Below are 23822 nucleotides of genomic sequence, written 5' to 3'. Positions count from 1 at the left end.
GAAGTTGTCCAAAAATTGACACGACCAATTTGGGAGACCTTGAACTCACCACTCTCAATCCTTCCACTTCTGCCTCTACTATCTGAGTCTCAGTATCTCCCAGCTCAGGGACCTTGACGCCACGGCATCTCAGCATTTCTTCTGTCACAACCAGCAACCCTTTGTGAGCTAGGGCGTCGAGCAAATTAGCACGACCTACCTCCTGCATTGTTGAACCTCGAGACCTGGAGCTGGCTGCAGGATCGAGATCAACCTAGGGATTAGCTGTGTGGTCTTGATCCAATTCAAACACCTGTTCATCACAGTGCAACGCAGAGGAAGAGGCGCACGAAGTTCACCCGCCTTCATCTTCAACATTCTCCTTCCCTTACCTCACTACTATCAACCCTCTTCTATCCTCAAACATATAGACAATGGCGATCAAATATCGGCACTTGTCACGGTCATCAGCCCACCGACAGGCTCTGCTCCGCAACCTGGTAACGGCGCTGATTGAACACGAAGCGATCTCGACATCATTTGCCAAAGCCAAAGAAGCACAACGACTAGCGGAGAAGCTGATTACCCTGGGGAAGAAAAACACCGGCGCGGCCAAAAACAAAGCACAGCAGATTTTCTATGTAAGACAAAACCCAGAACAAAACCCCCTTGCTCCGAGTCGCTCGACCGCAACGCACGCTGACCCAAGGATTTCTCACCCTCACAGGAACCACACAAACACATGGACAAACTCTTCGGTCCCCTCCGATTACGCTACGAATCCCGTCCCGGAGGATACACACGGGTTCTGAAACAAGAACCCACCGAGAAAGACAACGCCCCGTCCGCCATCCTCTGCCTCGTCGACGGACCCCGCGACATCCGCTTCGACATGACCGTCCGAGCCATCGCACGGGAACAAGCGTTAGAAATGCCCATGCGCGAAATGACCGCCGCCAACGTGCGCAAAGTCACTCGTTTCCGGCCCGACGGTATCGATGTCCTCGAACAAGCAGTCAAAGACTTTGCAACACACAAGAACGCTGGTACACTTGATCGGCCGGCCACGGCGACGAAACCGGATGTTCTTCGCTACGGCAAAGATAAATATGGAAGCTTGAAAGATCAGAATGAAAAGGATGAGGAGTGGGATGAGGATGCGGCTGATGAGGATGATGATGCGTGGGAGGATATTCCAACCGTGCCGGAGACGGTGGATCGGGAGGCTTTGAAATATGCCGCGGAGAGGAAAATCTCGGGCTTGCGTGTGGGCGGAAGTCGGAAGGCGCGTAGAGCGGCGTATAAGAGGAGGTTGGATCGGATGAATTCGTTGTCTTCTTCTTCTTCTTGAGAAAGGGAAGGAAAGAAAAGAAAAGAAAGATCTAGTACTTGCGGGCTTGGGATTGGATCAGGCCTTGACTACCGTACAGCGGGTCTCCATCTTGATCTCGATCCCGAACCCTATGTCACAATACCCTCTAGTTGATATACATACCTACTTGTGTACCGCGGCTTAGCTGTAAAATAAGAACCAAAATCTGTCATATTTTGCCATGGTCGTGTGGTGTGGTGTATAGAAAAAGATATTCCTGCTCATGAACTACTCCCCATGACTTGCATCTATATCCATCCATATCCTTAGATTTGAACATGATATACAAGAAGATTCAAACAAGACTCCCTCATAATTCAAAATCAGATATTTCTTCATTTCGTTTCTTTTATATCTATCAATGACTCATGATTCATGATCTACTCTACATGATGATGTTGTCTCAAATCCACATCTTCATCATGATATTGGTCGCGCACAACCCGATAAAGATATCCGCTCGAAACCACCGCCGGAACTTGATTCGTCACGAACAAATCAACCTGACCTGGCTCGACGAAATCAAACAAAGGATTTCTTGGCCCTTGAACCAAACCACTCCTCAACTCCTCGTCCTGGTACGGAACAACTTTATTGGCGTCTGTATATTCCATCAGAGTATAAGGGTCGTATGCGTGAACAGGACTGAGTTTGAATGTTGCGGCCAGAACCAAAACAGGCACACGGTGGAATTGTGCGGCTTTGATGACGGATTTAGTGCCCGCAGTGGCGACGATGGCGCCATTGGTGAGAACGGCGTGAGCGTCGAGAATTACCTTGTTGGCGCGTGACATGACGGCGAAGATGGCGGAGTCAGGGACGAGGATGACTTGAATGCCCGCCGAGGTTAGGGGTTTGGAGAATGAATCGTTGGGGAGGTTGTCTTCGTCTTGGGAAGATATTTCCTGGTTGCCCATGATTTGAGCGTGGGTCTTATTGTGGTTGTTGGGATATGCTTCAACATGGATTAAGGTGAATTTTCTTTTGGAAGCGGCTTTGAGAAGGAACCGTTGCACGGTCAGGCTGGAAGAGTAGGTTAAGATTGTTTCGTGAGGGTGGATCTGTTCGAGAGCGGCGGCTGAAATTTCGTCGTCGGCAGCTGAGATCTCGTCCACGATTTCTTTGATACCTTTGATGACTTCGGGGCGCAGGTTGGATAGGTGGCCACTGGAGGTCATTTGTGGTGTTGCGGTTCCTGAGCGATTGCTGTGAGGAGAATCGATTCCGCCAAAGCGCATGGTCGGGTGGGAGATGATGCTGAACATTGAGGTGACCGCTGGTCGAGTGAGACCCTGACCGCCAGTGAGTGTAGTCGTTAAGGCCGGTCTTGCAGATGTGACTCTAGGGGAGGGAGATGTGCCGGCTGCGAATGCGCTTAATGTGCCTGAATGGGGGATCATGCGCGAAGAGGGTTGCTCAAGTGGTGTCACGGCCTCAGAGGCGGGATCACTGCCGTAACCAGGGCTGTTAAGCCTAGAAGCAGCTTGGTCGTCTTCATCCTCATCGCGAATGATGCCCAGTACCCGACGGACAATATTTCCCACCGCGGGTTCGTGTGGCGCGGCATCGATGAGCTGTAATCCAACTTCAGTCACCCGCTGGATCAATCGAGCGGAATCGGCTTGTTTTGTGAGTTCGACGGTACGAAGGAGAAGGATTGTGGTAGCAACGGCGCATCGTTTAGAACCTTTGATCTGGCGTCGTTTGAGGAGACTATGGACGAGTCAGAGAACAGAACAGCGATAGACAGATGGGGGAGACCAACGAAACCAGGTATTCTATTGAAGACTCGAGAGGTTCTGTAGAGAGGTGTGTTTGAAAGGTGGCAAAGCCTGGAGAGATCGAGGGCGCAGAGGGCGCCATGACGACGTACGACGTCCGTCAGGCAGGCGAGTCTCGAGGGGCAGTGTCCGGGAAGAGGTTTCGTGGTCAGGTTTTATATATGGTGTGATTTCGTGAAATCTAGAGTTACAGTCAAGACTATCGCTGGATCAAGGGACGTCGAATCGATTCTATTGGAAATGAAGATCGAATTGCGGTGGATTGATGCATGGAGTGTTGGTATGGCGATTCTAGAGGTGCCGTGAGTCTGATCGTGGTTTCGGTGTTTACAAGCCGCAGTCAGGGCAAAGAAAAATGAACGTTTTATGGAGTCGTGAAATATGAGATGTGGTGATTGGTACCTGACTTGGTGGAAGCAAAGAAGTGGGTTGCAGGATGGTGGAATTGTGGAGTAAAAGCTGCTTGACGCTTGACAAATCTAGTTAGGGCTTCGGGCATCCTTACAGGCACCTGATCGCCCAAGACTTCAATGACATAGGCTCTCGAGAAACCCGGAACCAGTCCGCCAACACCAAAGTCAAGCCTACTGATGTCAACTCTGGGGGGAAGCCCCTCGGCGTTGATGTCGCTCGTGGTCTTGTTCCTCGTTCAAATTGCCCAGCTATTGCATCAAGATTCGCGTGCTGGTGGCAGACTCCGGACGGAATTAGCGCCCGTGCTGCCATTCTCAAGCCCGGAACATATTGAATACCTAATGTACCTACCTAGGTACATACAAGCGCGCCCGGCCACACCCACACTTTCTTACCCAACACTCAGCACTCAACACCCACTCACTCTCTACTCACGCCCGCCCTCGTCATAAACTCTCGTACCACTCCGGAACACCGACCACGTCTTCCTCCACATTTTGACACCTCCCAGCTTCCTGCCGCCTCCATCACTACCAATCCTTTACCAGTCTTTGCATCTTCAAGCTGTTTTTGTTCATTTGAATTCCTCGTTTGACCGACGTGCCCACTCGCTGCGTCGGTGCAAAGCTGTCGCCTGCTGCGGTGTCATTCATCTCCCCCTCCCACTCTCGTTCAAACCCGCTTTCTTAGCTCTCACGTCTCGCCATGCCATCGTAATTCAAGAATTGACACATCGCGCACCGGCTCATCTGCCGCAGTCTCACCTCACTCTCGCCTCGTCAACCACTTCTCTCTTCTGCGCCCTTGTACCGACCACCTGGGTGCAGAGAGATGAATTCCCTCAACCTCATCTCTTCACGGGTCATAGGTCAATCCCCACCACCTCGATCGCGGTCCAGATCTTCCGGCGATTTGTTGAGTAAGGAGTTTATCGACGAGTCAGTCCGAGGAAGAACATACAGTGCGGAGCATGTGCCCACTCTCAGCGAGAAGCTCCAGTCTCGTGAATCCGACTTGAAGAGAACCAGTCCCTCTGAAGAGTCGCAGTTTGAGGATCAAGATGATGAGAAGGCGCCTTTGCTGGCTGCGGACGAACAAAGTGCTCTGTCTGAATGGGACAGTGGCTGGAGACGGATCGTCAAAAGCATAGCCGATGCTATCACTGCTCTTCTTGCCGCCATAGGAGCGCCCGTCTTTTATATTGCAAAGTGCTTTAGAGACAAAGATGGCAAGTTCAGTCTGGTGCCTCAGTCGCCCCCACGCGATCGCGCGACCTTGGGTGGTCCACGGACGGCTATTGGTGTCCCTTCCTCGACTCACGATGGACAACTCTCAGAGAAGCGAACGGCTGGATCTGCACACATCAAGCTGAACCATTCTTACTCCAGCGACTCGCTTACTTCGCTGGGTTCCGAATCGGACACAGATCCTCGTAAAACAAAGCAAGGCAGTGGAGCCAAAGTAAAATCAGAGGCTCCCCGGGAAGAGTCTGAGACTCGAAGGTCTTCGATCAGGATCAAAGAACAAAGTGAGGCAGTCAAAAGACGCAAGCAAAAGAAGTCAACCAGTCCTTTGGCTGACAACGTGCCCTTGACGGTGGACAATATTAAATCACCCACGTCGCCATCTTCCTCACTGCGCATCACCCGCTATCCACATGCACCACAACCACCTCGACCATTGACTCCGCGGCGCCAACCATCATACTCGAACCTCATTCCACGGTCGCCGTCACGTATGGGACAGTCCTATCAACAAAAGACCCTCATCCTCGACCTCGACGAAACCCTGATTCATTCGCTGGCCAAAGGTGGGCGCATGTCCTCGGGGCATATGGTGGAAGTCAAGTTAAACGCACCTGTGGCATTGACTGCGCCTCTGCCCGGCCAGGCAACCCCTGTTCTCGGAGCTCACCACCCCATTCTATATTATGTCCACAAACGGCCCTTCTGCGATGAATTCCTTCGAAAGGTGTCCAAGTGGTACAAGTTGGTCGTCTTTACAGCCTCGGTACAAGAATACGCTGATCCAGTGGTGGACTGGCTTGAGGTCGAACGCAAATACTTTGCCGCGCGGTACTACCGTCAGCACTGTACATTCCGTAACGGAGCATACATCAAAGATCTGAGCAGCATCGAGCCTGATTTGAGCAAGGTCATTATTCTGGACAATAGTCCGGTCAGTTATATTTTCCACGAGGGTAAGTGACATGCTGGCAGAGACGAATGTTATGGTGCTGACACGCGTCTATCAGACAATGCAATTCCAATCGAGGGATGGATCAATGATCCTACGGACAATGATCTACTTCATCTGATACCCATGTTAGAGGCATTGCAGTACACGACCGACGTAAGAGCCCTCTTGGCATTGAGACGTGGAGAGGCAGAGGAGAATTCCCAACACAATTAGATACCCATCTAGAAGGCTACAACGGAGGATCAACTCCGGGTGAACGAGGATATGTTACCATGCAAAGATATAATGCATACTATGTTGTGGGAGACGATTCTGTCACGTGATGTCATACTGTCATACCTCTACTTATCCTCGGGCGTCGTTGGGGTTGCTGCCGACTTGCCGATGTCTCTGAATGCATAAGGAAGTCAGCCAGTTGTGCCAGTGTCACCCACCCCCCCCCCTCCCCAGGCACCAACCAATGTTTCCCTTCCCAAGACTCTGCCCCAGGCAGTATTGGCATCCCTTATGATTGGTTTATAGGCACGATTTCGACTATTGGTGCTGCCGATCCCCATGCCTCGGTGGACCGAGGGCGTCGATTAACAAATCGGTTAGTTCGATTCTCAATCGGCCAGGGGGTTCGGCGCCCTTTGATCCCCAGACCCTCGAACACTTTGGGCCTTGGGGCCCCTCGGCCTTGGGCTCCATGTGTTCAACCGCTAAGGTCATCATCATCTCTATCTTTCTTGTGTATACTCATTGTTTGATTATTTCTTCTTCATTCTGTCTCTTCCGCACGCTCCGGCCTTTGACCACATCTTCGAATTCAAAGAAGGCTTCGCTTCCATTTTTAACCTTTATAGCCATAAATCAAGCGAGATTTCCCATCGTTATCGATACGCACGCACGGACACACTCGTAACACTGGAAAGTGGGTGACGTCTGTCAGCACGGTCACTGTCCCTCCAAAGAGTCAGCCTCAATTCAATCATTGGAATGGCATATTATGTCGGAACAATCTACCGACGCTCATGATGGTCTTGAAACATCAACTTTGATAGACACCAACGTCGTCTCTTCGGCATCCAGCTCAAAATCTCCATCGCCCTCAACTCCCTCCAACAGTCAATCCCCTCCATTATCGCACAAGTCCAACATCGACACTCCCGCATTCCACCCACCTTCTCGCCCCTCGCTCGACAGTACCAATTCAGAACTATCCGAGTTATCCATTCATTCCAACGAGTTTCAAACCTCCCATCCATTGATTCGAAGCGCTTCTCACGATGCTGCTCCTCCTCCTCCACCCTCCTCCCTCACCACTCGTCCACGTCTCCGGTCTGCTCTGCACTCTTTCTATGTCGCCAATTATGGTGCCATGCTCGTCTTAGTCTCCCAGATCTTTGGAGCGGGTATGAATATCGCCACCAGGCTACTCGAGACTCCTGGTGGCCATGGCGAGCCTATGCATCCATTCCAGATCCTGTTCGCTCGGCAATCCATCACCGCCTTTCTTTGCACCACCTACGGCATCTACACCAAAGCAGTGCCTCATTTCCCCTTTGGAGCTCGCGAGGTTCGCTGGCTGCTCGTCATTCGAGGGCTCTGCGGCTTCTTTGGCGTCTTCGGCCTATACTTCAGTCTGCTCTACCTTCCACTCAGTGAAGCAACGGTTCTGACCTTTCTCGGGCCCATCTTGACCTGTTATCTATGCAGCTTTGTCATCCCAGGCCAAACTTTTACTAAACAGCAACAATTGGCGAGTTTTGTCAGTTTGGTTGGAGTCATCTTCATCGCACAGCCCGCTTCAATCTTCAAGGCCATCACCTCGGACGCTTCTTCTTCTTCACCTCCTCCTTCTCCAACTTCGCCCACAGACGGCTTCACCACCTCAGCAAACTCGACTCAGACAGATTCAGGAGGGCCCCAGTCACCCACGTCAGAGGAGCACCTCAAAGCCATCGGCATCGCCATGATAGGGGTCCTCGGCGCAACTGGAGCTCTTACCAGCATTCGTGCCATTGGCAAGCGTGCCCACGCATTCATCAGCATCAATTATTTCAGTGTGTGGTGCTCAATCGTCTCCCTAGTTGCCTTGATCGTCTTTCCTGATGTAAAGTTTCGATTCCCTGGCAATATCACCGAATGGGCTTTACTTCTGAGCCTGGGGGTGTGTGGATTTTGCATGCAGTTTTTGCTGACCGCCGGCTTGGCCTATGGAGGAGCACGATTGAAAGGAGACTCGGGCGGTGTAAGGCCACCGTTCAGGGACATTGAGGCTAACGATACTACAATTCCCACTTCTGCGTCGACTCCAGACCGTCGTCTGAGTACCGAGATCGACTCACAAGGACGAAAATCTGCCAGTCAGCCCAAGCCGAGCTCTTCCGGGACAAGAGCAACCAGCATGGTGTATACACAGATGCTGTTTGCATTAGCCGGAGACAAGTTTGTCTTTGGCGTGACTCCTGGCACCATGAGCTGGATTGGAAGTGTACTGATTCTGGCCGGCGCGGTGTGGGTGGCAAGTGCTCGAGACAAAGACGAGAAGCCAGCCCGTGTTAGTGGCAACCGCTCAAGGAGTCCACATCCGGCACCCAGGCAGTCATCCAAGCATGCAGACACGGCGACTGTTGAAGAGGCGGAGAATCTCGAGTCAACCGGCTTGCTCTATGATGTGGATGAGGATGATGGTTTCGAGCAGCAGGCTGTTCAAGGGTCACGGCGGGACGGCCACGGCCCGGTGGAGAGTGTCGAGTTAAGAGACATGCGATCTTGAATCACTTTTGAGCAGGGGGCTCGAGACTTGAAGAGTACCAGCTGTGAAAGATAATCCTTGGATGGACAGGACAGTTAAGGAACGCGCAGGTGTTCAGGTGTTGATGTGTTAGATGAGAATCACGCTATGATGAAAAGGCACGCACTATACACGTTTTACTATGGGACTTGGATGATTTAAACTCCTAGACTAGGATTCCAGGGTCTGCATGAATTAGACGAATATCAAGGAAATGAAAGAATGAGAAATGTTGCTTTGGAAATAATCGCATGCGGTCTTTCCTTGGTTCTCCCCTCGTCCTTCCTGACACATGGAAATAAATATCAATATTTTATCCTTTAAAAGTATATGAAGATTCCTTACCTATCGCCTATTTCATAACGCCATTAAGCCTATGGTGGAAAAGATATAGGACCAGCCTCGATCCAGACCCCCAATCGTAATTCGGCGGCTAATGCGGTTGCCATCATGAAGCTTTTTGTCCTTGATTAACGGACGTCATGATTTCCAAGGTTTTAGGATGGTCAATCCAGTGTCACCACATCACGATATACAAAAACAATTAACTTAAGATTAAGCATGCAGCCAACGCAGTCCATGGCCTACATGCTCTCTCTCTTTCAAGACGTACGGGAAAGAAATCACCTCCTCCCCTTTCCCACACCCTCCCTCCAGAGACAGCAATGACATGGGAGGTCTCAAGATTCACCGACTTCTGGACAAGCAAGTGCAAGTCGTGCTATTCAGCTCGACTGCCATTGCTCTCTATGGCTATGATCAAGGTACTCCATGTCCTGTCCCTATACAACATCTACCAAGTCCACTTAAATTCCAGTGAACTAACCACCACGGTCACTCTATAGGTATGATGTCTCTCATCAACACCAACCAATCCTATCTCTCGACCATGGGCATCTCCAAGGAGTCGCCGCTCGTTGGGGTCATTGTCTCGGTGTATTACATTGGCTGTGCTGGAGGGGCAGTCGTAGCCTCATGGTTCGCAGATAGAAACGGTCGTCGACCAGGTATCTTCGCCTGTCTGACCACAGCCACTTTCGGCAACCTCCTCATGTTTGTCGCGGGGCTTGGTGAGCTAGGACACAATACCAAGGTCTCATTAGGTACAATGTTGGCTGGGAGGATCATCATGGGTCTGGGAGTTGGTGAGTGAACCCTTGAATATCACATCATTAGTGTTTATCCCACATTTGCCCCGTCCATCCCAAATCAACTGCCCACCAACCACATCGTGCCAACCACATATATCACAGGAGGAATCGACGCCGTCGTCCCCGTATACAGCAGCGAACTATCTAACGACGACGCCCGAGGCGTGGCTCTCGCTCAAGAATTCCAAGCCAACATCCTGGGTCTCAACATGGCCTTCATCGTCAACCTAGTAGCCACACACCAACTGGGCAAATCGTCCCAATGGGCTTGGAGAATTCCCATCATCGTTATGCAGACCTACTCGGCCATCCTCTTCGCGGGAGCTAATCTCCTCCCAGAGACACCTCGCTGGCTCGTCATGCACGACAAGCATGAAAAAGCAAAGAAAGCAATCGCCAGAGCCTTTGGATCAGACCAGGTCGAGAGCAGGATAACAGACCTCACGGATGCGCATGAGCAGGAGCAGAAAGATGGTTCTGTCTCTTACGGAGACATGTTGTGGCCGTCAGGGTCTCAGTTTCATCCTACATTCATCACCGTCATGGGACAGGTTAACCAGGCTTTGACGGGGTATGGGGCAGTTTCGGTCTATGGTACGTTATCCATTGTCGTTGACATTCATATCCTAAACACTATTCTGTTTCTACTCTGTTGCTGGCCTGGACGTGTACCATTTCCCTCAACTGAACGGAATCACAGGCCCTCAAATCTTCCAACTCCTACACTTCTCCACCACCACATCCGAGTTCCTCACTTTGGGAAACTACCTCCTCTACCTCCTCAGCATGACCATCACCTGGCTCGTCATCGACCGACTAGGGCGCCGGCGCCTCATGCTCCTCGGCTCAACCACCCTCTCCATCTCATTCACATTACTAACCATTCTCGCCGGCCTCGCCTACCACTCCCCTTCCCTCCACATCTCCCCTTTACCACCCGGCATCCCGGGTATAATCCTCCTTTACATCGCAACATCCATCTTCGGAATAACCTGGCTTGTTCCTCCATGGCTCATCCCCACTGAAATCTACCCTTCCACGGCACGAGCACAAGGAGCCGCTATTAGTGTCGTGGTATGGGGATTAGCAAACTTTGCTGTCACGTTGTTGACTCCGATTGGATTTAATTCGCTCGAGTATTTTTTGTTGTTGGTTTTCGCGGCTACGAATCTCATGGCGGGGGCACTGACGTGGGCGTTTTGTCCGGAGACGGGGAGGCGTTCGTTTGAGGAGAATCAAGAGTTTTTCAAGGAGGCCAAGGATGAGAAGGGGGGTACTTGGTTTGTGAGGGCGGTGAAGAAGGGGGAGTTTGGTTATTTGCCTTCTACGGATGGTCGTGGCGATGGGCGGGATCAAGAGGACGACGACAACAACGATGAGGATGATTGTGGTGATCGTGGTGAAACAAGACCATTGCTTGGATCCTCTTCCCATTAGAGTCGACATGCTATCTAGTGCTTCGTAAACGGAGACACTCTGAAGTGTCCCAAGAGACGAAAACCTGATTCTGTCATATGGGAATGTGATTCAAGGCCATATGGATCTATTGAGACCAAGCCAGAAGAACAAACATCGATCGATCGTGTGTGATTCGAGAAGGCATTGAGGCATTGACTACCTGTCTAGTCTAGCCATCAAATATGTATGTACGTAACCCATCCGCCGGAGCATTTGACCGACCTACAGGCCCGATATGCAATACAGGCCTATCTCTTGTCCACAACAACAAGAACAACAACTATTCCCATGTTCATGGAACAAATACTATGCAGCTAATCCAAAGGATTTAATTCACTCTTCTTCATGAACCACCCGCCATTCCGTCACATCTTCCCTGATTCCCAATACGCGATCCTTCCGTGCCATAGAATGCATGCCAACGAATGGAACCGCTGAATCGCAAGACACGGATGTGACATGACTTGACATGTTCTCAGTCAAGACTAGGAAACTCAAGATCTCTCAATGAGAGCCTCGAGTTCAGCGGCGATTTTCTGGAGTTCGGCCTTGAGTTGGGCAGCCTTCTCGCTAATGTAATCACCGGTGGTGCTGCCGAGACCGTTGTCGACGGTGTAGCCACCATCTTCGATGATCTGGGTGTAGTTGGAGCTTCCGCCACCGTTCCATGCGAGGAGATTGGCAGTGTCGGCCGGAACGTTACTCAGGGCACCTTCCGTGGCGATGGAGATGATGTTAGCCTTGAGCTTCTTGGGGGTGATCTCAGCGACGGCATAAGCGGAGTCGCTTGAGGGTTGCAGAGACAGGTAGTAGGCGAGAAGACCAGCAATGTGAGGAGAGGCCATTGAGGTTCCGGAGATGACGTTGGTGGCATAGTTGCTGCCGATCCAGGTGGACAGAATGTTCAAGCCGGGAGCAAAGATGTCGTTGCAGGTTCCGAAGTTGGAGAAATATGCGCGCTCGTCGGACAAGGTGGAGGCACCGACGGTGACAGCATTCTCAGCAGCAGCGGGAGAGTAGTTGCAAGAATCGGCGTTGTCGTTGCCGGCAGCAACAGCGAAATGAAGACCGGCATCAACAGCGGCATTGACTGCGAGATCGAGGAGTCTGGATTTGCCACCTCCCAAGCTCATGTTGGCAACGCTGCCCTTGAAGCCCTTCTTCTTGCCCTTTTTAGCGGCGGAGATGCTTTCGGCGTGAGCATTGGCGGCCCATTCAACACCCTTGACGACATCAGACATGGTACCGGATCCGTTAGACTTCAAGACCTTGACGGCGTAGATGCTGGCCTTCTTGGCAACGCCAAACTTCTTTCCAGCAACAGTGCCGGAGCAATGAGTCCCGTGGCCGTTTCCATCAACATCTTCATCGTTGGCAGGGATGGTCTTGCCCCAGCTGGCACGGCCTTCAAAGTCAACGTGATCAACGTTGGTACCAGTGTCAATGATGTAGGCATCAACACCCTCGCCACCGTTGTCGGAATAGAGGTATTTATTAAAACTTCCAAAGTTCAGAGAATCCCGGTGTGAGATACGAGCGAGACCCCAAGGGGCGTTCTTCTCGAGGGAAGGAGAGGTGTCTTTCTTAAGAGTATGGACTTCTGAGTCACGTTCAACGTACTCGACCTGAAGGAGCACGTGAGTAATTGCACATTGATCAGAGTGTTCAGATGAGTCGATAAGATAGACAAACACATTCAGATGTTGAATACGATGCAGACTATTGCTGCATCGATGAAAACACCGACACATGTTGAGGTAATTGATGGGAATTGGGCTTTGTTGGGATGATCATGTGTAACTTACATCTGGGTGCATGCGAACTTGCTCAATGACTTCGGGGTCGAAATGACCAGCATAACCCATGACACTTCCAGCAATGTTGTAGGTGTGCTTCAAGCCAGTGTAGTTGATGGCATCTTCAAGAGTAAGGCCTCGTTTCCGTAGCTCCTGCTTGCGGATGGTGGATGACAAGTGGATGTCATCGATCCAGGCTTGATGTTGGAGAGCACCCTTTTGAGAGACATGCTTCTTGAAGACTACCATGTAGGAATCAGGGATTTCCTTTGCATTTGTAGAGGAGATGATGGGAGCAGCTTCATTGTGGATGGTGTCAACAAAGACCGGCGAGCCTGCCGCCAGGAGTGGGAGGAGGGTTAGGCCGAGGAAGCCCTTCATGGTGAGGGTTGGGAAGTGGGAGGCGTGAGGGTAGGAGATGGAAACCAGAGGGCTGCTTGTTCAAATGAGAAGATGAACAAAGCAATCAAACAAGGAAGAATGGATGAATTGATGAGGGATGAAGGAGATGATGGGGAAGGAAGGATAAGAGTAGACGAAGTAGGCAGATAGATAGATACGACTGACGACTGATGACCGAAGGCCGGCGAGACGAGACCAGAGAGAGGCGGGATGACTACAGTCCAACTGCTGGTTGCGTTGCTCCGACAGGCCACTGCTTAGTGGGAATGGAGAATGGCGATAGGTGGGAGGCGGATGATGCGTTCGCTGGGGTCAGAGTTGGTCACTGGGCTTGGTCACAACCGACGCCTGTTTCCTTGGGGCGGATGGGGCTACAAAGGGCAAGATAGAAGGGAACCTAGGGTCTCAATGGGCTTTCACAGCTCCCGATCAGCGTCATTCCTGGTTGCTAGTGGCCCTGTCGTCTCACTAGTGAAGGGGCAATTGTGGGTTATCTTGTTGTCACCGCCACGGGAACCCCCACAGACCGATAGGGCACATGACATGGACATGTCCTCAATCAAGAAGCTTCGGGCTCTGGGGATTGAATGCTGTCGTGAGCACGTTCAATCGACCTTCCACTACAATAAACCCACTGAATAGGTTTGAGATAGATGCTTATTCAAAAGCTCTGTGCAGGTCGTTCGTTGTCACAGCATTTGTCTCGCCCACCCGACCTCCCCCCAGGGTCATGGGTCTCATGTTTGCTGGGGCGGGGGGCTGATGCCTGTAGGCTGCCGAGTTACCAGCCACCTCGCCGCTTTCGCACTTGGCCAGGTAGCCACTAGCAACATGGCTGAGCCACATATTCGATAATTACCTAGTTGAGCGAAGGACATCAATAATTGACACCACTAAATGGATGTATGTGAGAAGACCATGACGAGCACATTAATGATGGTGTCATCTGGCCTGCTCAGCACCTAGAAACAGATATACTCTTAGAGTACATACGGAGTAATAGCTACATAGTAAAAAAGGCCGGAAGAAACACCCGTCTTGAAGCTCATCCTGGCCCCAGGTGCTCGAATCCAGTGCACGTGACAATGAGATACCGTTCGTCTTTACTCCGTAGGCACACCTGGCATCTTCACTCTTCACTGATGAGCGGATTGTGGCGTAACACTTCTCCACACCGGCACTGCTACCGTCTGGTCACCAAAGAAAGTGTCTTGGAACTACCATGAGAAATGTACACTTCCATCCCCCGTCACTCCGTGTGACTATAGATGCGGTGGAATATTATAGCAGATATGATCATCGACAACAATATCAAGAGGGGTTGGTCTCATGGTTTATCTGCTTATATTAGTATTATGATACCTCCAATCTGAATGTTTGGGTCAGTGACGCAGTGGCCGAAGCATCCACATTCTGTAGTTGCGATCCGCAAGTTCCATCCTTAGTACAGTCAGCGTCGATACATTTGCTGAATGCCAAACCTATTCTTACCTCCAGTTGTCACCAGTTCGTTGTGATCTTTCTCCCTTGACAATCCGCATACTTGTTGTTCCCTCCATTATCTCTCGCCCTGACATTTGCCTTGTGGTGCTACGGAGGGCACCGTGCTTTCGCCATAATCCTCTCGAGATATCCACGCGCAGCCTACCATCCTCCCCCCCCCCCCGATCCTGATAAGCTTGTCGTTGTAGCGGGTCGACGACTCCATGATACCCTCGATCGTGGATTAGCATACGGCAGGAATCCGTATGCAGTCAAGCAACTACCATCCGATGCGTGGAGTTTAGACAAGAGGTGGTGCAGCCAAAATGCGCATCGCCGGTCACCCCCGTTCGCGGGCTGTCTCTACTGCCGACATCCTTCGGCCTCAAGATAAAGAGACTTCGATCCTGGTCAGGACGTTAGATTCCATCGATCGCAGTTCCTACGATGCCCTAGACGCGAGCCTCCAGCGTTCCACATGCCTACAACAACTGCGACATTTTCTCAAGGATGACGTTCAGGCCTACGCCGCCCACAGCGGCTTTCGGAGGGCAGGTGGCTTTCAGGCCCTGCTCCGCTTGATTCGGACGTTGATCGATATCTTTGTCGCTCAAGGGAACCCCATGAGCAATGTCAAAACCTGCCTACAGACCCTCTCCCAGTGGTTTGCCGTTTTGGGGGCTGCTCTGGAAGGCCATGAAGGCAATCAGAAATACTTTCGGACAAAAGTGGACGATGGAGGGTGGAAGTCTTTGCAAACAACACTCGACAAACTCTTGACTATTTTATGGGCCAACATTGATGACGTCCAGCATCTTGAACATTTCTTTGGCATACTTCTGGCCACAGCTTCTGGCGTCGACATGATAGACGACATCTTTACCGCCGCGGAAAAGGCAGCACCTACCGCGGACAAGAACTACTCAACCGTCGAAAATGTTGCCTTGGTGCGTGGAGTGGTTGAGAAATCCCTTGCTGGTATTGATGGCCTTGTTGTTCCAGAGATGTTAACGTTGACACTGGAACTCTGGAAATCTGGCTTGGAAACAGATCGACTTCCAGCGAGATCGATCCGTCTCGCCCTACCCATTGCCCTGATTCAACTTCTGTCCGTCTCGAGGCACAACATAGTCGCGGCCCATACTGCTGGTGCTTTTAGTGCCATCATTCGACTCATCTTCGATGATAGGTTACCTGCTATCGAACGGTCTCTCTTCAAAGAGGTTGCCCTCCTGCTCTGTCAGCAGGGTGTTTCGAGTCTCGCCGATGCCCAATATCTCTTCACACATGCCAGCCTGACTTCTGAGGCTGCTGCATTTCTCCTCGAAGCCATCAAGATTTCACGTCAACCTCCTAGCGTGCAATTTGATCTTTCCCAACAGGGCTATGCTTCTGCCGAACTCGCCACGCTTGGACGGCCTTTCCCTCCTGTCGATACTGCAGGCTACACCCTGAGTCTCTGGGCCCGCTTCGACTCATTCGACCCGAATGCTCATACTACACTTTTCGGTGCATTCGACCGTACTCAGACCTGTTTTGTCCTTGCCTACCTAGAGCGAGACTCACATCACCTCATCCTTCAGACCGCCATGCAAGGAAGCAGACCAAGTGTGAGGTTCAAGTGTGTTGCATTTCAACCTGATAGATGGTATCATCTTTGCATAATTCACAGGCGCCCCAAAACAACTACTGCATCCCGTGCCTACCTTTTCATCGACGGTGACTTTGTCGAACAGCAGAAAGCAAACTACCCAATACCCCCTCCGACTCAAGGTGGCGAATCAAATGTCAAAATACAAGCTTTCTTCGGTACACCCCAGGATCTATCTCCCAGTTCGTCGGCATTCACATGCTCATCGAAATGGTCCTTGGGTTCTGCAGTCCTCTTTCGGGACGTCATGAGTGACGATTTGGTGGCTGTTTGTTATCATCTCGGTCCAAAATATCATGGTAATTTTCAAGACTGCTTGGGTTCCTTTCAAACATATGAAGCATCTGCTGCTCTGAATCTTCGGAACGAGTTGCTCCACCGTGGCAAAGAGGACCGATCCGATCTAATGCTCGCAATCCGCCAAAAGGCGAGCAATCTAATTCGCGAAGATAAGGTCCTGATCAATGTCTCCCCTGCTTCCACGCTTGATAATGATGATCGCAATGCAATCGACGAGGGGCAACTGGTCAAATGTCTTTCTAAACTAGCCGCGAAGAACCTCATTGCATATACTCGGTCAGGGACCAATGCTGTGGCGATCAATGGAGCAGTCCCATCCATCAATGATGCCCTCACGCAAGCTCGAGGTGTTTTCATGCTGATGGGTGATCCCACCATCACAGCCCCGCAGTCTCTGGATGATGCAAGCTGGCGCCTTGGTGGCTGCGGCTCCATCGGACTCGGTCTCCTCCATCGCGCAAAAACCACAGAAGATCTTGCCCTTACATTTGATATTGTTTTGGAAACCGTCAGACATAGCTGGAGGAACAGCGAGGTCATGGAACGAGAAAGCGGATACACGATCCTCGCAATGCTCCTCAAAGAGAAGCTGATGGGCACCGTGCAGGGTAACGGCGACGGATCCAAAGCATCGCTTGTAATTCCTACCCCCAGGCTCGATAAGAACGGTCTGATTCTACGAGTCCTACAATCACTACTATTGTTCATCGGCTATGACTCCTCATCCCCTTCAAGGGCAGTCATCAACAACCCATTGGCTTACAAGGTTTTGCTCGTCGACACCAACATCTGGAGATCCGGCCCAAGCGATGTGCAAAAGCTCTATTTCGATCAATTCCGGGTGTTTGCAGAACAGAGCGACTACAAGCAGTTCAATGTCAAAAGACTGTTGCGGATGCGCATCCTGAAACGAATCATGGAATCTCTAAAATCAGAACCCATTCAGAAGTCGGTCATACCCATGTACATGGATACTCTGAAAATATTACTGCCGCACTCTCTAAATGCCGAAATCCTACGCTCTTTCGCGCTATTCATCACATTCTCCGTTAATAAGAGAAACGTCGGCTTCCAAGCTCGTAAGTCAACGAGAAGGGACGTCAGGCAAAGGAGCTCCTCAAACGGGTCGACAAATAGTGCAAAGGAGGAAGCCTCTACTCATTTGACGCATTTCGAGATTGGCGTTGAAGTCCTGCGACTCTACTCTGACCTGTTATGTCAAAAGGGCGACGATGCCATAATCAAAAAATTCGCCAAAACCGTCACAAACAAGTGGCTCCTATATCTGCTTTCGGAGACTTCTCCAGAAGTGGTTGTACTATCAATGAGGATCGTGGCAAGATTGCTAACGGTTCACGGTGAGAGCTATGTTAAAAAGTTTAAGGATGCTTCCAAGACGTCGGGCTTCACGATCATTGCATATCGTTTGAAGCGATGGTGGCACTTACCAGCCTTGTGGCCCACCTGCTTCGCCATTTTGTTCGACTTGGATATTGCCAATCTAGATTTGGACAGAGACTTCGACCTGTTTGGCCTGGTCGACTTGTTTACGGCGAAGAAGGAACTTGCCGTGGTTTTTCCAGAGATCTTTGAGGTCATTATGGCAATGTTACAAAGTGGCCTGAAGACGATTGTGTCTTCCAAAAAGCATGCTCCAAGCTTGACACTGCCAGTCCCTGAGGAGGGCTCTCAAAGTCAAACACCACAAAGACTGTCAATGTCAACAATGGCACCACCAAACCCACTACTCACGATCGTGACAAGTCAGCATGTCGAAACATTCAAAACCGTGGTACAGTTTCTTGCCGATCTACATACAAGGTCCTCCAAGTTCCGCGACTATGCCAATTCCTCGTCCTATATTCAAGACCTACTGGCAGCACTCTTCCCCGTCGTTGTCGGCTCAGACATTGTTGAAGCCAAGACAGAGCTGAATGCACGCGATTCAATGTTGACCTTCGATGGCGGCGATGTCATCATGCAGCCCCTGTCAACAACATCTCCCATAGTCCGCCTAGCTGAGAATGAACTCCCGAGTTCTACAAGCAGAGGCCAAGCATTACGGAGAGGCTCGTCATTCGTTTTGGTAAACCGAAGCCAAACACCCCAAGGCAGTGACATATTAGATCGCAATGGACCCAAGTCTGCTGTTGTCAACATGCCAAACCTCAACGAAGGTCACTCTCTAGTGCAAAGCCTCCTCGAAGTCATCATAGCTGTCTTCAGTGATCAGATTTTCGCGAGGAAGGACTTTCCAGGACTTGGCCTATTCCTCAAGACTCCTCCTGGATTTGTTGAACATCAGTCATACTTTGAGACATGGATCCTTAGGAACACGGTGTCACACTTGTCGAATCACATTGCTTTGAACCAAAGTCTGCTTACAGAACCCCGGGTTTTGACCAATTTAGCACGCCTATTCACTCATTTCGAGGAGGCTCTCGTCGAAGGCTGGTTTATTGGAGGTGCTGATTCAGTACTCGACTTTGCGGGGTCTATATTGGAATATCTCCAGCGACCCGAAATCATGCGGTTGAAGTCGGTGCGACTATGCGCTCAGACCATTTCCGTAATCCAAGGTGTTGTTTTCCGGACGATATTATTAAGCCTTTCTTCGGTCAATGATGACGAGTCGCACGAATTTCTTAACAAGTTGACGTACTGGCAAACTGTACTACTTTCAGCAGAGGAAACACATTCGACGAACCTTCAATTGGTGTGCTATCTACTGTACGCGCATCTGGTCTCAAGCAACGACGCCGTCAGACAGACCAGTGCAAATTTGTGGAGAATTATTCTTGTTCAGAAGCCCGACGAAGCGGCGGCAATATTTGGTCAAACTGATACTACTGAACAGAAAGGACTGGCCGCTGGGTTTGAAAAGGTCGTCGAGTTGGATAATGAGACCTTTTTGTGCTGGGTGGATGAGCATCGTGACCCGCTGGACTCACTCTTCTTCGATACTCTGTCGAAGCAATGGAATACGTTTGTCACAAGCGAAAACAAGCGGACTGAAGAAAATGGAAAGATGCGCATCTCTCGACGTCGGGACAAGGTCAAGCAGTGGGCGCGTGAGGAGGCTGAACGTGATGATCTTATTCGAAGGCATGAGTTGGCTTTTGAAAATTGGACGGCCAATATCTACTCATCCGAGTACCTCAAGCATCAGCGGCTTCTCCAGGATCAACAGGACGACCTTGTGTATACCGAAACCTGCTTTAAGCGCATGCAGCGAGAAATCAGTCGACCTGGAGGCCTTCTTGGTGTTGACAGGCCTCGAAGGTGGCGCCTAGACCAGACCGAAGGCCGAAACAGGATGCGAATGAGAATTCACGAGGATTTTTCGAAAGCCTTGGACGACCAGCAACCTAAACGCAAAGGCTCCGACATGCCACAATTAAAACTCGACACGAAAGGCGCCAGGTTGACAAATACAGCGGCCATTGGGGTGACGCCTGGGGGCATGACACCGACAGCTGACGCCCCAAACAAAGCGGATGAAACAGAGCCGTTCCCCAGCGTTGTCGATAGCCGTGAAGCAGACGATGCATCCGAGGCGCAAGACGGAGAGGATAGCTTCGAACTTGTGGAGGATCCGAATCTCGAAATGGACGACTTTGAAGATAAAAATCGGAAAGTCATGCGAAGTCTTCATCGGGGTGATCAGGTCAAACATGTCGCCAATATCTCTCGGATCCTGGGTCTGGAAGCCGTGGAAGGACTACTGATCCTTGGGAAAGACTACATCTACTTGATTGACAATTTCTTTCAACGTGCTGATGGCGAAATCGTCAACGTTTGGCAGGCTCCGCAGGAGGAACGGGATCCCTATGTTCGCATGATCTCTGGCCGTGACGTGGTGGAACGTAAGCATATTTCGCGGTCTGAAGAGCACGGGACAAGAAGTTGGAAATGGTCAGACATCATCAGCGTTTCAAAAAGACGGTTTTTATTCCGAGATGTGGCCATAGAAATGTTCTTCAGTGACGGGCGAAGCTACTTACTGACAGTCACATCGCCTCCAATCCGGAATGATCTGCACCAGCTCATCAGTGGCAAAGCAACCTCTTCAGCCAGCCTGGGAGGCGCACACTCGGAGAGTGCATGGCGGTACGAAACCCTTCGGAGCGTCGAAGATGAACCACAAACACTGGGGTCTCGGTTTGCTAATGTTTTCAATCACCAAGCGGGCACCTTGGCTGCGACACGGAAATGGCAGAAAGGAGAATTGTCCAATTTTCACTATTTGATGCTGATCAATACGATGGCAGGCCGTACATACAACGACTTGACACAGTACCCGGTGTTTCCATGGGTGATTGCGGACTACACTAGTCAAGAGCTGGATCTCTCAGATCCTAAGAGTTTCCGTGACTTGTCGAAGCCCATGGGTTGTCAGCAACCTGAAAGAGAACAGGAGTTTCGAGAAAGATATCAGACGTTTGCCGAGATGGGAGATAACAACACACCGGCATTCCATTACGGGACACACTATTCATCAGCAATGATAGTGACTTCTTATCTGATTCGGCTCCAGCCTTTTGTCAAGTCATATCTTTTACTGCAGGGCGGGACATTTGATCACCCAGACCGCATGTTCTTTTCTATCGAGGGAGCATGGAAGTCAGCTTCCAAGATGAACATGACCGATGTGCGCGAACTAACGCCAGAGTTCTATTACTTGCCGGAGTTTTTGGTCAACATCAATGAGTATGACTTTGGTACACGACAGAACAGTGGGAACATTGGTAATGTGGAACTTCCACCTTGGGCGAAAGGGGATCCTCGAATCTTCATTGCCAAGCAGCGCGAAGCACTCGAGAGCCCTCATGTCAGCAAGCATCTTCACAAATGGATCGATCTGATCTTCGGAGCTAAACAGAAAGGGGAAGCAGCAATTGAGGCAGTCAATGTTTTCCACTACCTTTCTTATCAGGGTGCCCGAGATCTGGACACGATCACTGATCCGGTGGAACGACTCGCAACAATTGGAATCATTCATAACTTTGGACAAACACCATACCAGGTCTTCACCAAACCTCATCCAGCTCGTGAGCAAGCACGACACAAGTACAAACGGCTTGATACGGCTGCCGAATCATTGACTCGTGTGCCGTCCACTTTGCTCGAAGCGGAGGAAAAGGTGGCCTCGTTAAGCTTCTCCTGGAAGACGGATCGATTGTTGTGCTCGGGGGCATTCCGAATAAACATGCCACCCAACTACGACACGTATATGGAATGGGGGTTCTCCGATAACAGTGTTCGATTCTACTCCGCGGAGAATCGACGGCAAATTGGCCTCTTTGAGCAGCTACATGTAGGTCAGTTGTCTGGCGCTCTGTTCACGGGTTCGAATACACTCGTGACTGCTGGCACGGATTGTACGATTGGGGTTTGGACAGTGGTGGAGAACAATGGCAAATCGATCGAATTGCATCCTCGGGCCACGCTGTTTGGACACCGAACACCGATCGAAACCCTGGCGATTTCCAACTCTTTCAATGCGTTGTTGTCGGCGTCGAGTGATGGCCAAGTCATTTTATGGGATCTGAACCGGTGTGAATTCATACGCAAACTGGACGATGAACTCGCAGTGAATTGTGCAGCCATCAATGATGTAACGGGCAACATTGTTGTGTGCCACGGTCATCAGATCAGCATGTACACGCTGAACGGAAGCCTGATTCTCCGACAAGACTCTGGTGACCGGTCCCAAGAAGCGATCCTGTCTTGTGCTTGCTATGAGGGGGCTGGGAATGAATGGCTCGAACGAGATCTAGTGTTCACAGGCCACAAATGGGGACAAGTCCGAATCTGGAACAAAGTGGTGAGGGCAGGCAAGTTTGAGCTGGAGCTGATTCGACAATTGAATCATGCGGATGGCAGTCGTGACGACGGAGCGAATGTGACTGCAGGAATCAGTTGCATTCTGCCCATGGCGCAGATGGTTTATACGGGGGATGAGGATGGACGTGTGGTAAGTTTTGACCGAGGCCGAGTGGATTTTCAATTACTAACAAAAATTGAAATTAGTACGAATGGAACTGCGTGCAAAGGCACTGATTTGGAGCATGCTGTGGGGAGGGGTGATGGATCTTGATTGCAGAAAAGTTTGACATAGAGCATAGCGAGGCGCAGAGAGGCAACAACGTCGAGGATATTTTGAAGGCCAGAACGAGACAGAGGCTGGCCCTGCCCCAGCCTTGGACGGCGAGATTTCATAGAAAGGGGAAAATAAAAAGTCACTAGGACGCTGGATGGAATAGGCGTCAGAAAGATAAAGAAAACCAGAAATCACCGTCGGTCGTGAGCTACACTATGCTGCGTTGTTAAAAGTAGATGGCAGAGTTTGAGATCGACAAGATCGACGGGCACGAGCATGACGAGGATCAATCTAAGCAAGGGTTCGTGCCATTGCGGGTCCGAGCTGCTGGAACCTTTTTGTTTGACGTCAAACGGCAACGTGGAGCATTTCGGAGGGCGAATGGATCATTATTGTGCATATGCATCAGTCGGGCATGAAGCTGACACGGCACCTATCGCCTGGCTGGACGATGATAACCGGGCTGGGGGAACACAGCGAGACGGATGGCGGTGCAGAGTGGTTGGGTAGATGATTGTACAGGGAGGGATTTTCACTGGTGCACCAAAGGATTGTAGATACAGGCAGAGTCGAAAGAACGAGGTTGGGACTGGTGACAAAAAGGCCAGACCGCTTGAGTGGCAGACGACCTACCAGTACGGAGTAGACATGAGATGGCATCGATTCCTCTTTGTTGATTTGTTCCATATGCATACGGAGTACACACGCATGAAATTTCTTGTACTCCCGTCTCATACGATCCCTGGCAATGCTGAGAATAAAATAGTCGGAATCATGGCAAAATTATCCTCAAATTCAACCACAGATTAATGAGCCTCGGAAGGTGATGAGACATATTGGAGGGTCGCGCTTGCTGTATCAGGCTTGGTGTGGCCGGAATGGGGGATTTGGGAACTGGATTGCTGGGACAACGGGATTTGTTTGTTGCTGGGTGCTAGTATCTACCCAAATGATT

At 50.7% G+C, this 23822-nt stretch overlaps 7 protein-coding genes across 7 annotated transcripts; 5 read left to right on the top strand and 2 right to left on the bottom strand.

Annotated features, from left to right (window-relative positions):
• Positions 1-38: 38 nt before the first annotated feature.
• PV10_05861 (ribosomal protein L17) lies at positions 39-1525 on the top strand. The gene is made up of 2 exons (XM_016370591.1): positions 39-620; positions 707-1525. Exons 1-2 carry the CDS (start codon positions 414-416, stop codon positions 1328-1330), a joined length of 831 nt encoding a protein of 276 aa, XP_016222884.1. The 5' UTR covers positions 39-413; the 3' UTR covers positions 1331-1525.
• A 142-nt stretch (positions 1526-1667) lies between these two features.
• PV10_05860 (uncharacterized protein) lies at positions 1668-3483 on the bottom strand. Its single transcript, XM_016370590.1, has 2 exons — positions 3117-3483; positions 1668-3064 (listed from the first exon to the last, which is right to left on the bottom strand). Exons 1-2 carry the CDS (start codon positions 3212-3214, stop codon positions 1732-1734), a joined length of 1431 nt encoding a protein of 476 aa, XP_016222883.1. The 5' UTR covers positions 3215-3483; the 3' UTR covers positions 1668-1731.
• A 486-nt stretch (positions 3484-3969) lies between these two features.
• PV10_05859 (uncharacterized protein) lies at positions 3970-6193 on the top strand. The gene is made up of 2 exons (XM_016370589.1): positions 3970-5746; positions 5801-6193. The coding sequence occupies exons 1-2, from the start codon at positions 4378-4380 to the stop codon at positions 5956-5958; spliced, it is 1527 nt and encodes a 508-aa protein (XP_016222882.1). The 5' UTR covers positions 3970-4377; the 3' UTR covers positions 5959-6193.
• Positions 6194-6464: 271 nt separating this feature from the next.
• On the top strand, positions 6465-8751 carry PV10_05858 (uncharacterized protein). Its single transcript, XM_016370588.1, has one exon. The coding sequence runs from the start codon at positions 6734-6736 to the stop codon at positions 8504-8506; it is 1773 nt and encodes a 590-aa protein (XP_016222881.1). The 5' UTR covers positions 6465-6733; the 3' UTR covers positions 8507-8751.
• Positions 8752-9413: 662 nt separating this feature from the next.
• PV10_05857 (uncharacterized protein) lies at positions 9414-11112 on the top strand (the record flags this gene model as incomplete). Its single annotated transcript, XM_016370587.1, has 3 exons — positions 9414-9669; positions 9778-10269; positions 10376-11112. The coding sequence occupies 3 exons, from the start codon at positions 9414-9416 to the stop codon at positions 11110-11112; spliced, it is 1485 nt and encodes a 494-aa protein (XP_016222880.1).
• Positions 10913-13662, bottom strand: PV10_05856 (uncharacterized protein). The gene is made up of 2 exons (XM_016370586.1): positions 12939-13662; positions 10913-12758 (listed from the first exon to the last, which is right to left on the bottom strand). Exons 1-2 carry the CDS (start codon positions 13308-13310, stop codon positions 11628-11630), a joined length of 1503 nt encoding a protein of 500 aa, XP_016222879.1. The 5' UTR covers positions 13311-13662; the 3' UTR covers positions 10913-11627.
• Positions 13663-14989: 1327 nt separating this feature from the next.
• On the top strand, positions 14990-23535 carry PV10_05855 (uncharacterized protein). Its single transcript, XM_016370585.1, has 2 exons — positions 14990-22741; positions 22798-23535. Exons 1-2 carry the CDS (start codon positions 15140-15142, stop codon positions 22825-22827), a joined length of 7632 nt encoding a protein of 2543 aa, XP_016222878.1. The 5' UTR covers positions 14990-15139; the 3' UTR covers positions 22828-23535.
• Positions 23536-23822: the final 287 nt, after the last annotated feature.

Source organism: Exophiala mesophila (assembly GCF_000836275.1).
Source record: "Exophiala mesophila strain CBS 40295 unplaced genomic scaffold supercont1.4, whole genome shotgun sequence".
NCBI lineage: Eukaryota > Fungi > Ascomycota > Eurotiomycetes > Chaetothyriales > Herpotrichiellaceae > Exophiala > Exophiala mesophila.
This window is presented reverse-complemented; position numbering and strand designations above follow the sequence as displayed.